Source organism: Neoarius graeffei, chromosome 2, assembly GCF_027579695.1.
Source record: "Neoarius graeffei isolate fNeoGra1 chromosome 2, fNeoGra1.pri, whole genome shotgun sequence".
Classification (NCBI taxonomy): Eukaryota; Metazoa; Chordata; class Actinopteri; order Siluriformes; family Ariidae; genus Neoarius; species Neoarius graeffei.
In genome coordinates this window covers 3488073-3501601 of record NC_083570.1, presented here as the reverse complement: position 1 = coordinate 3501601, position 13529 = coordinate 3488073, and the positions used below count along the sequence as shown (strand labels likewise).

Below are 13529 nucleotides of genomic sequence, written 5' to 3'. Positions count from 1 at the left end.
TGATGGAGAATGTTGGTGTTTGTGAATATCGGTGTTTGATGGGGAATGTTGGTGTTTGATTGAGAATGTTGGCGTTTGATGGAGAATTCTGGTGTTTGTGAATATTGGTGTTTGATGGAGAATGTTGTTGTTTGTGAATGTTGGTGTTTGATGGTGAATGTTGGTGTTTGATGGAGAATTCTGCTGTTTGTGAATATTGGTGTTTGATGGAGAATGTTGGTGTTTGATGGAGAATTCTGCTGTTTGTGAATATTGGTGTTTGCTGGAGAATGTTGGTGTTTGATGGAGAATTCTGGTGTTTGTGAATATTGGTGTTTGATGGAGAATGTTGGTGTTTGTGAATATCGGTGTTTGATGGAGAATGTTGGTGTTTGCTGGAGAATGTTGGCGTCTGATGGAGAATTCTGGTGTTTGTGAATATTGGTGTTTGATGGAGAATGTTGGTGTTTGTGTATGTTGGTGTTTGATGGTGAATGTTCGTGTTTGATCGAGAATTCTGCTGTTTGTGAATATTGGTGTTTGATGGAGAATGTTGGTGTTTGATGGAGAATTCTGCTGTTTGTGAATATTGGTGTTTGATGGAGAATATTGGTGTTTGATTGAGAATGTTGGTGTTTGTGAATATTAGTGTTTGATGGAGAATGTTGGTGTTTGAGAATGTTGGTGTTTGATGGAGAATGTTGGTGTTGATTAATAATGTTGGTGTTTGATGGTGAATGTTGGTGTTTGATGGAGAATTCTGGTGTTTGTGAATATTGGTGTTTGATGGAGAATGTTGGTGTTTGTGAATATCGGTGTTTGATGGGGAATGTTGGTGTTTGATTGAGAATGTTGGCGTTTGATGGAGAATTCTGGTGTTTGTGAATATTGGTGTTTGATGGAGAATGTTGGTGTTTGTGAATGTTGGTGTTTGATGGTGAATGTTGGTGTTTGATGGATAATTCTGCTGTTTGTGAATATTGGTGTTTGATGGAGAATGTTGGTGTTTGATGGAGAATTCTGCTGTTTGTGAATATTGGTGTTTGATGGAGAATGTTGGTGTTTGATGGAGAATTCTGCTGTTTGTGAATAGTGGTGTTTGATGGAGAATGTTGGTGTTTGTGAATATCGGTGTTTGATGGAGAATGTTGGTGTTTGAGAATGTTGGCGTTTGATGGAGAATTCTGGTGTTTGTGAATATTGGTGTTTGATGGAGAATGTTGGTGTTTGTGTATGTTGGTGTTTGATGGCGAATGTTGGTGTTTGATGGAGAATTCTGGTGTTTGTGAATATTGGTGTTTGATGGAGAATGTTGGTGTTTGATTGAGAATGTTGGTGTTTGATGGAGAATGTTGGTGTTTGTGAATATTGGTGTTTGATGGTGACTGCTGGTATGTGTTGGAAGATGGTGTGTGAAGAATGTTTATAGTTGCTGGGAAAGTTGGTGTTTGTTTGAAAAATGCTGGTGTGTTTCTTGTAGAATGTGTTTGTTGGTGTTTGTGAATTATGTCACATAGTATCACCTGGTACGGAGCACTTTTTTGACAAGTGCGAGTAAATGATCATGATATTGGACCAGCAGAGGGATCCACACATCCATTGTATTTATATTGAAGCTGGAGTCCAGAAGGTTGTGAGTTAAAATCCCAGAATTATTAAAAAGAACTCTCAACCATGTTCCCTAGCCTGGACTTGTCAGACAAATGAATACTTATGAAGTGGAATGTCACACAGACAGAATGATAACTCTTTCTGTCTCCTCACCTCTCCGTTCTCCAGCGGGTGGATTTTAGAGTAAAATGATGTGCAGATGACTTCATCATCATGTTTATACGCTGGTGGTCCAGTTCTTGGGATGATATTGAAGCGTGTGATGCATTCCGTATCTGTGATGGCATAATACTGCCACGGCATGAAGGTTTCTCCATCGAGAGATCGTTCCAGGATCCAGTTTCCAGGCCGTGGAGAGTTCGCAGCCTTTAGGATAATGTATGCTATCTGGAACACCTGGAGAACAGACAAACACCTTGGTAAAACACCTCAATGCATTATTTTAATGTGTTTGCTGGAAAATTTCACTGTTTAATGGTAAATGTTGGTGTTTGGTGGGCTGCTGCTGTTTGGTGATGCTTTATGAATAATACTGTGCTTTTTGATGCATTGCTGAAGGTTAATGGAGCTTTGAGGTGTTGTTTCATTAAGAATGTTATTTGTAATGATTGTTGTAGTTGGACAAGAAACTGATGGAGGTTTTTTTTGGTGTTTGATGCTGTTTGTTGGTGTTTTATTTCAAAAAATGATGTTTGTTGACACAGTGTCGGAGTCGATGGAGTTTTATGGTGTTTGTTAATGTTGGTGTTTGATGGATAATTTCACTGATTGATGGAGAATGATGGGAAATGTTGGTGTTTGATGCTATTTGTTGGTGTTTTGCTTTAAAAAATTATGTTTGTTGACAGTGTTGGAGTCGATGGAGTTTTATTGTGTTTGTTAGTGTTTGTTAATGTTGGTGTTTGATGGATAATTTCACTCATTGATGGAGAATGATGGGAAATGTTGGTGTTTGATGGAGTTTTTTTGGTGTTTAATGCCGTTTGTTGGTATTTGGGCTAAAAAATGATGTTTGTTGGCACAGTGTTGGAGTCGATGGAGTTTTATGATGTTTGTTGGCATTTGATTGTCCATGTTGGTGTTTGATGGAGGCTTTTTTGGTGTTTGATGCTGTTTCTTGGTGTTTTATTTCAAAAAATAATGTTTGTTGACACAGTGTTGGACTTGATGGAGTTTTATGGTGTTTGTTGGTGTTTGATGGATAATTTCACTGATTGATGGAGAATGATGGGAAATGTCGGTTTTTGATGGAGGCTTCTTTGGTGTTTGATGCTGTTTGTTGGTGTTTTATGAATAACACTGTTTTCTGACACACTGTTGGACTTGAAAATGTTGACATTGGATTGAAACATGAATATCACTGAACGATTTGAGAGTTGGTTGGAGAATGGTGGGGAACATGGGCCTTTGATGGAGGATTTCTTTTAGGTGTTTGATGGTGCTATTTGGTGTTTTATGAGAACCCCAAGTGTTGTGTTTTGCTTTGGGTTTTTTTTATGACACTGTTGGCGGTTGATGGAATTTTGAGGTGTCTATTGGCGTCGGTGTGTGACGGTGAACACTGGATTAGAGCGTCCTACATCGTTCTACACCTCTACTGAGAATCGAAACGTTTCACGACTGTCTCTGAGATAAATGAGCTAAAATGAAGGGCGCTTTAAAAAGCTGTCAACGGAGTTTCATTGGTCCAACAGGATGCTTCCTGAGACATTTTCCTGATAGTGAAAAAAAAAAAGATTTCCATCTCACTGCTAATAACGACTGCAGTCTCCCACTGCATCACTTTTGATATCTAATTAGCTTTATTATTTTTTAACAAACTACGGCTGTTCAGTTTGACTTTTCTAATTCAATCTGTACAATATATATTATTAAAATTGTCAGGTAATTTAACATAACCTCTTTCTTTCTTTCTTTCTTTCTTTCTTTCTTTCTTTCTTAAGTGCTGTTTTTAGTGCTGTGGCTTGTAGTGGTAAAAATAAACTTTTTTAAAAGCTGATTTAAAGTCTACAGTCTAATTGCACATTTTAATTCACATCTTGCATCATATTCAATTAATATAATTAACATTTTCACTACATTTTTAAACACACAGAATTGGACCTGAATTTGCTTTAACTCCTAATTAAAAAAAATTAATTTCAAACTAAAAATCAGCATTAATAACTCACTATGTCTATGCATATAATTGTGTGTAATTTGGTTATTAATGCTTCGTGATCGTTTATAATCTCTGATAAAGGCTCCTAAAGCTTGAAACTATTGTTTATTAACGTCTAACCATCGACTGCAGGTCCTTTCATGATTTATTTTTTAATGTAATATATTTTAACAGATAAAAAAACAAATAATAAAAGTAGCTATAGCTGTTTATTTATATTATGAGAGGTTTATAAGTTGTTCATAAATTGTAAGACTGTTCTGAGGCTTTATCAGCGTTTACAAATGCTCGCAAAGTATTATTACTAAATTACATGAAGCTTTACTTCATTTTTTTAAAAGCCAGTATTTATAACTCTTCATGGATGTGGAATAATTATGAGTCATTTGCTTTTATTTTAAATGATTAATATGTTTTTTATAAACTCTCATAAAACCCCAAAAAGCTCTAAGCTACAATACGTTGATGACTTACACACGTTATAATATAAATATAATGTCACGACATACTGTACTCGCTTAAGTGTGTATGTTTTATTTTATTTTGTAACTAATTTCATAAAAATATCATTATGATTTTTTATGGTACCAAACAATATTTTTTTCACATTTTTCAGCATTTTTGTAAAAAAAAATTAAATGCCATCAAAACACGCTATACATTAATTATATCTATTAAAAAAGTAAACTCCTAAATAAAATATTTTGGAAGATAATATTAAAGATATAAATGCATGCAAGTGATTTCTGGCACATGATACAGAAAGCTAAAGATGGGATAAAGGACTTCAGAAACAGAGAAAAAAAAGGAAAGTTGCAGTTTTAGCAGCCGCAACCTTTACGTGTCGGCCGGAGAGAGAGAGAGAGAGAGAGAGAGAGAGTCTCACTGTTTACTGGTAAAAAAAAAAGAAAAAAGAGGAAAAGGATCAGGATGAGGATGAGGGAGAGACGAGACGAAGCATAAAGGAGAGACGGGAAAAAAACAAGAAGAGAAAAGCAAAGATTTCCCATGATCCTCCGGTGTCTCTCTGTCCATTGAGCAGAGGAACACCCGCAGGCCCCGAGCAGCCGGAGAGGTGATGGAGTTACAGTTACTGTGTGTGTGTGTGTGTGTGTGTGTGTGTGTGTGTGTGTGTGTGTGTGTGTGTGATGGGTATCCTGTAGCACACTGCTTCAGGGCACAGTGACATTCAGGTCAGCTTTCAAAAGGAGACGAAGAAAAAAGAAAAACTGGAGTGACTTTTTATAAAAACCCCTGAGTAAAACATTGATACATCACTGACCTGTCTGTCTCTCTCACCAACCTGTCTGTCTCTCTCACCAACCTATCTGTCTCTCACCAACCTGTCTGTTTCTCTCACCAACCAGTCTGTCTCTCTCACCAGCATATCTGTCTCTTTCACCAACCTGTCTGTCTCTCACACCAACCTCTCTGTGTCCCTCACCACTTTTCTCTCAGACCAACCTGTCTGTATCTCTCTCACCATCTGTCTTTCTCATGAACCTGTCTGTCTTTCTCACAAACCTATCTGTCTCTCACCAACCTGTCTGTTTCACCAACCTGTCTGTCTCTCTCACCCACCAGTCCATCTCTCTCACCAGCCTGTCTGTCTCTCACACCAACCTCTCTGTGTCCCTCACCACTTGTCTCTCTCACCAACCTGTCTGTCTCTCTCACAAACCTATCTGTCTCTCACCAACCTGTCTGTTTCTCTCACCAACCAGTCTGTCTCTCTCTCTCACCAACCTGTCTGTCTCTCTCACCAGCATACCTGTCTCTTTCACCAACCTGTCTGTCTCTCACACCAACCTCTCTGTGTCCCTCACCACTTTTCTCTCAGACCAACCTGTCTGTATCTCTCTCACCATCTGTCTCTCACACCATCTGTCTTTCTCATGAACCTGTCTGTCTTTCTCACAAACCTATCTGTCTCTCACCAACCTGTCTGTTTCACCAACCTGTCTGTCTCTCTCACCCACCAGTCCATCTCTCTCACCAGCCTGTCTGTCTCTCACACCAACCTCTCTGTGTCCCTCACCACTTGTCTCTCTCACCAACCTGTCTGTCTCTCTCACCAACCAGTCTGTCTGTCTCTCTCACCAGCATATCTGTCTCTTTCACCAACCTGTCTGTCTCTCACACCAACCTCTCTGTGTCCCTCACCACTTGTCTCTCAGACCAACCTGTCTGTATCTCTCTCACCATCTGTCTCTCACACCATGTCTTTCTCATGAACCTGTCTGTCTTTCTCACCAACCTATCTGTCTCTCACCAACCTGTCTGTTTCACCAACCTGTCTGTCTCTCTCACCAACCTGTCTGTCTCTTTCACCAACCTGTTTGTCTCTCACACCAACCTCTCTGTGTCCCTCACCACTTGTCTCTTAGACCAACCTGTCTGTCTCTCTCTCACCATCTGTCTCTCACGCCATCTGTCTTTCTCATGAACCTGTCTGTCTCTCTCACAAACCTATCTGTCTCTCACCAACCTGTCTGTTTCACCAACATGTCTCTCTCTCACCAACCTGTCTGTCTCTCTCACCAACCAGTCCATCTCTCTCACCAGCCTGTCTGTCTCTCACACCAACCTCTCTGTGTCCCTCACCACTTGTCTCTCTCACTAACCTGTCTGTCTCTCTCACATCTGTCTTTCTCATGAACCTGTCTGTCTCTCTCACAAACCTGTCTGTTGCTCACCAACCTGTCTGTCTCTCTCACCAGCCTGTCTCTCACCAACCTGTCTGCCTCTCACCAACCTGCCTCTCTCTCACACAAACCTGTCTGTCTCTCTCACATCTGTCTCTCACCAACCTGTCTCTCTCGCACCAACCTGTCTGTCTCACTGTGTGTCTCACTTTCTCCTTTCTTTCCCTCTCTCTACTTGTGTATCCATCTGTCTCTCATTCACTTTGTCTGACTCTGTCTGATTGTCTTTCTTTCTTTCTTTCTTTCTTTCTTTCTTTCTTTCTTTCTTTCTTCTCCAGCACTCTCTATTTCCATTTAATGTATTTTTACTTATCACTCTGTCACTATTTCTCATTTCCTCTCTCTCTCTCTCTCTCTCTCTCTCTCTCTCTGAAACAGCTGAGACTTCAGGTTTTTAATTGGACAGTTAAACCTGATAACAGCTCAGCAGATGTAAATTTCATGTCCTCAATACTTTCTACTTTCTTTACAAAAATAATAAAATAAATAAAGAGTTGAAATGGAACAGACGGGAAAAGGCCGTTAATAAATAAATGAATAGCTCGCGGAAGTTCAGCTGCAGAATTTCCTCACCACTTTTCATCAGGCGATGCTCCACACACGCAGCGCTCCGTTAGCGGAGGGAAGAGAGAAAAAACAAGCTCAGAAACCCTTTAACATGGAAATAAAAGTTCGCCAGTGGAACGAAGACGACATCAACTTTCAGCTGTAGTTTGGATGAAACATGAACTCTATCAATTTTTTATCACAATGATTTTCTGTATAAAACTTCATCCAAAGAAAATCTCATAAACACTGAGCTGTCTCACTTTATCCCTGAACTACTTCCTTTTTGAAGTTTTGTTTCCATGGTGACCAGATGTGCTAAATAAAAATCGTTAAAAAATATTAACCCAGACTAAAGAGGTTAAAGTATAATATACTGTCTATTACATATATTACAGGTACAGAGATAACTCCGCCCCTTTTGTCACCTACATACTTTTGACCTGTTTCGCTGTAGGATGAAAAATCGCATTATTCAGCGTTTTGTTTATTATTTATTTTAACTGCCAGTGGATGTAAACATGCAGTTTGTTATTTATGATTCTTTTACGTAGCTGTAACATCTGCAATAGTAGCTGTGAATTTTAAATAGTCTTAGCTTTTACGATTTTTACGTTGTAAATGCCGTGGCACTTAGGATTTTTACGTAGCCGTATCATTTTATGTTTTCTATGTAAATCGGTGTTTATAATTTTTACAATGTAAATGGTACAGCATTAAGTTTTACTTAGCTGTAGCATTTTCCATTTTTGCATAATATTTGCAATATAGTGATATGATTGATGCATAGCTGTATCAGATACAGTTTTTACATAGTCATAGCATGTGTGATTTTTTACATAATTGTCGGAATTATGACTTTTTTCAGAATTGTAAGATTTATGATTTTTACGTAATCATAGGATTTATGTTTTTTCAGAATTGTATGATTTACGATTTTTATGTAATTGTAGGATGTACGATTTTTATATAATCATAGGATTTATGATTTTTACGTAATTGTATGATTTATGATTTTATGTAATTGTATTATTTATGATTTTTATGTAATTGTATGATGTAAGATTTTTATGTACTTGTTAGAGTTATGATTTTTTCATCATTGTATGATTTATTTTTTTTCAGAATTGTAGGATTTATGATTATTACATAATTGTAGAATGTATGATTTTTATGTAATTGTAGGATTTATGGTTTTCTCAGAATTGTAGGATTTATGATTTTTACATAATCATAGGATTTATGATTTTAACCTAATTGTAGGATTTATGGGGGTTTTTTTGGAATTGTAAGATTTATGATTTTTATGTAATTGTGGGATGTATGATTTTGTTCGTAATTGTAGGATGTATGATTTTTGCATAATCAAAGGTTTTTGATTTTAATGTAATTGTAGGGGTTTTTTTTAATTGTAAAATTTAAGATTTATTATTTTTACGTAATTTTGTTCATAATTGTGGTATGTATGATTTTTAAGTTTTTTTAATTTAAACATATTTGGGGTCAGAGTTTTACATAACTGTAGGATGTCTGATTTTTACATAATTGTATGATTTATGATTTTTACGTAATTGTAGGATTTATAATTGTTTGTAATTGTAGGATATGTAATTTTTACATAATTGTATGATTTATGATTTTTACGTAATTGTACGATTTATGTTTTTTTCGGAATTGTAAGATTTATGATTTTTCTTTAATTGTAAGATTTATAATTTTTTACGTAATTGTAGGATTTCTTTTTTTGTAATTGTAGGATTTATGATTATGTCGTTAAACGCATAATATTTATGATATTTAAGTAGCTGTAGCATTAGCAGTTTGTATGTAGCTATAACATATACAGTATTATGTAGGCATAGCACTTACGATTTTTATGTTGCAGTAACAGTAACCATTTTTATCTTGCGGTCGTCGTAGTACTTGCGGATTTTACACTGCCATCGCATTTATGATTTTTACGTGTTAACTTTAGTGACTGTTTTATTTTGTCTTCAACCAGCAGAAAAAGAGCGAATGCAAATTTAACACACGCTCGTCTAATGGAATCATTTACACGCACAATCCCAGTGCTGACAGTGACGTCAATCCATATATCAAATAAGAGATTTACACATTTACATATTAAATCAATTGATTTGCATTGACTCCGCCCACCATGTTGCATCCCAAGGTACAAATACAGAGGTACAAAAAAAGACGTGTTATTCTGTATTCACGCTGGGGTGGAAATTCAAGTAATCACTCGTACACACACACACACACACACACACACACACACACACACAGCTTTACTGAGGATAAACTGCCTTCTTCTGAACTGTTTAATGTGCATCACATCCGAATGTGTGCAGCAAACTGTAAACCTAAATTAATCTTCGCCTATGGAAAGTGTGTGTGTGTGTGTGTGTGTGTGTGTGTGTGTGTGTGTGTGTGTGTGTGTGTGGGCTACAGGCTACACAGAATCAAGACTAATGACCCTGTACCGCCGTCCACAACGCACGAGAGCGGAACAGACACATTTAATGACTTCGTGTGTGTGTGTGTGTGTGTGTGTGTGTGTGTGTACGAGTGATTACTCAAATTTCCACCCCAGCGTCAGCCTGAGGATAACGAGGGCCGCTGAAGTCATGGCCCATAACGTGCATTACGCCTAAAAAGGATTTGATTTCACTGAAATGGGACAAATGCACACACACACACACACACACACACACACACACACACACACACACACACACACACACACTATTCAGCATTATTCAGTTTTCTACATAAAACAGCACTCACAAATAAGTTTACATGTGATATGTGATATCATTTAACAAGCAAGTATGATGTAATAAGTCCATGCTGCTGTGAAATTCTGGACTCTGATTGGTCGTCAGGTGTTGATTAATTCTCTCTAACAGCAGCTCTGACTGTAGTGCAGGTTTATATTAACGCACACACTCTAATGTTATTGTTTCTATAGTAACAGCTCGTTCGCAGGGACATGTACAACAGAGATGTTTATTTCGCATTTATGGAAGGAGTCTCCAGTGTCAATACTTTCTAACAGTCGGGGTAAATGATTCAGTATGAGTCAGAACGAGTCATTATGGCTCAGAATGATGTATACAAATCTCATGCTGACTCGTACCAACTCATAGGGAGTCAGTATGAGTCGCAAGGAGTCCGAATGAGTTAATATGAGTCAGAGTTAGTCACAATGAGTCAGTGTGAATCGGTCGGCATCAGTATGAGTCAGTATTAGTCAGAATGAATTAGTATGAATCAATATGAGTCAGAATGTGTTGTCTGAATCGGTATTAAACAGAATGAGTTAGTATGAATCAGCAGGAGTCAGTATTGGTTAGAATTAGTCAGTGTGAGTCCTAGGAGTCAATATGAGTCAAACTGAACTAGTATGAGTCCTTAGGAGTCAATATGAGTCAGAATGAGTTGGTATGAGTTAGAATGATTCAGCATGAATTAATATGGATCAGAAAGAGTTCGTATGAATCTGTAGGAATCAGTATTTGTCAGAATGAGTCAGTGTGAGTCCGCATGAGTCAGAATGAATTAGTATGAATCAATATGAGTCAGAGAGTGTTGCACAAATCGATATTAAACAGAAGGAGTTAGTATGAATCAGTAGGAGTCAGTATTTGTCAGAATTAGTCAGAATGAGTTGGTATGCGTCAGAATGATTCAGAATGCGTTAATATAGATCAGAATGAGTTCGTATGAATCAGTAGGACTCAGTACGAGCCAGAATGAATTACTCTGAATCGATATGAGTCAGAATGAGTAGTGTGAGTCAGAATGAGTTAGCATGAATCAATATGAATCAGAATGAGTCAGTATAAGTCAGAATGAGTTGGCATAAATCAGTAGGAGTCAGTATTCATCAGCATGAGTCAGAATGATTCAGTCTGAGTTGGTATGAATCAGAATGAGTTGGTATGAATCATCAGGTGTCAGTATTCGACAGAATGAGTCAGTCTGAGTCAGAATGAGTTGGTATGAATCAGAATGATTCAGTATGAGTCGGTATGATTCAGAATGAGTTAGCGTGAGTCGTAGGACTCAATATGAGTCAGAATGAGTCAGTATGAATCTGTAGGAGTCAGTATGAATTGACAGGAGTCAGAATCATATATAAGAGGCTGGTGATGGAACATCTGTTTCCAGCTGCTGTAATGGAAGTGAGAACAAAGATGTTTCACAACAACAGATGTAACTATAAACGGATAAAAGTACACGATGTTGTCCATAAATGAAATGAACCCTATAATCCCAGCAGTTACTGGGGTTAAAACCCTCGGGGACGTGCTGTTAGAGGAAAAGAATCAAGTCTGATATATGATATAAAAGCGGTATCTGTATTAGACGAGCACACACACACACACACACACACACACACTGATGGCCATGCTCTCTGTCTGATTTCTGTCCCAGATGTAACTGGGATGTGACATGTTGGTTGCCAGGCATTTATCGCCGTGGTGACTGGGTGTCAGGTGGTGATGGATTGGAAGACGGTGTCCGAGACTTGATGACATGCCAGATCAGTAATTACACACACACACACACACACACACACACACACACACACACACAGCTATACACTCTGATTAAATCCCACTTATGTTTTCAATGCTTGTCTTGTTCTCTCCTTCTCTGTCCATCTGTGTCTGTCTCTTTTTCTGTCTTTTTCTTCTTCTCTAACCCCCTCCCCTCTTGCTCATCTCTCTTTCATTTCCTTCTTCTTCCTTTGTCTGTCTCTACCTCTCTTTTCCTCCGTCAATCTCTCACTGCCCACTTCTCAAATTCTTTTCACCTCGCTTCAGCTTTCCAACACCCAGGGATATGCGCAGAAAAGAAATTCTCTACAGTGTGATGATAAACTCTCTCTCTCTCTCTCTCTCTCTCTCTCTCTCTCTCAGTGTTCTGGTCTCTAAAGTAACAGTTGTTCTGATAAATAAACAGGAACAGACATTTTTTCATGCAGCGTCACTCCGACATGCTTCACTCTACGCTTCAGGTCAGACTGACCCTCCGAGAATAAAACACTTCCAGGAGAGGATTTTCTGAGCTGCTATTCCAGACACTTCAGAAAAACAAAAGCAGTATGAAACTCTGAGCTGGAAATTCAGAGTGAGTGAAAGAGAGAGACAGAGAGACAGAGAGAGAGAGAGACAGACAGACAGAGACAGAGAAACAGAGAGAGAGACAGAGAGAGAGACAGTGAGAGAGTCAGAGAGAGAGACAGAGACAGTGAGAGAGTCAGAGAGAGACAGTGAGAGAGAGACAGTGAAAGAGACAGAGAGAGCCAGAGAGAGACAGAGAAAGAGAGAGTCAGAGAGAGAGAGACAGTGACAGAGACAGAGAGTGTGAGAGACAGAGAGAGTCAGAAAGAGAGTCAGAGAGAGACAGAGAAAGAGAGACAGTGAGAGACAGTGAGAGAGAGACAGAGAGAATCAGAAAGAGAGAGAGAGTCAGAGAGAGAAAGAGACAGAAAGGCATTGAGAGAGACAGTGAGAGAGAGACAGAGAAAAAGAGTCAGAAAGAGAGAGAGAAAGTCAGAGAGAGAGACAGAGACAGACAGACAGAGAGTCAGAGAGAGAGACAGTGGGAGAGACAGAGAGAGAGACAGTGAGAGAGAGAAAGACAGTGAGAGAGAGAAAGACAGAGAGAGAGACTGAGAGGGAGACAGAGAAAGAGAGAGTCAGAGACAGAGAGACAGACAGTGAGAGAGACAGTGTGAGAGAGAGAGACAGAGAGAATCAGAAAGAGAGAGTCAGAGAGAGAAAGAGACAGAAAGGCATTGAGAGAGACAGTGAGAGAGAGAGACAGAGAGAGACAGAGACAAAGAGGCATTGAGAGAGACAGTGAGAGAGAGACAGAGAAAAAGAGTCAGAAAGAGAGAGAGAAAGTCAGAGAGAGAGACAGAGACAGACAGACAGAGAGTCAGAGAGAGAGACAGAGAGAGAGACAGTGAGAGGGAGACAGAGAGAGTCAGAGAGAGAGAGAGACAGACAGTGAGAGAGACAGGGAGAGACAGTGAGAGAGAGAAAGACAGAGAGAGAGACAGTGAGAGAGACAGAGAAAGAGAGAGGCAGAGAGAGACAGACAGTGAGAGACAGAGAGAGAGAGACAGTGAGAGGGAGACAGAGAAAGAGAGAGTCAGAGACAGAGAGACAGACAGTGAGAGAGACAGTGTGAGAGAGAGACAGAGAGAAAGAGACAGTGAGAGAGAGAGAGACAAAGAGACAGACAGAGAGAGAGTTTGAATTTAAAAGGACATTTATTTACAACTGTTTAAAGTATAACAACAGTAATTAAAGCCGCAAGCGGCCTCGACGGGCCCTCGCGCCAGCGGCCAAGGGGGGCGGGGGCATGCGTCCCCGCGAAATACCTTCCACAGCTTCTTCGGCAAGAGACATTACTCCCACAATGGCGACAAAGCACAGAATTGGACACATGGCAACAATAGGGTCTCGCACTGTACGGTGCTCGGGGGGCGCTATAGAGGCCCTGAG

The 13529-nt window shown here is 39.1% G+C and overlaps 1 protein-coding gene across 1 annotated transcript in view; it reads right to left on the bottom strand.

Annotated features, from left to right (window-relative positions):
• The window catches only part of lama2 (laminin, alpha 2), a 285101-nt gene that overhangs the window by 161527 nt on the left and 110045 nt on the right, over positions 1 to 13529 (bottom strand). The window contains exon 4 of the mRNA XM_060913573.1: positions 1744 to 1986. Coding sequence (XP_060769556.1) covers positions 1744 to 1986 — 243 coding nt within the window. The remainder of the gene's footprint in view (positions 1 to 1743; positions 1987 to 13529) is intronic.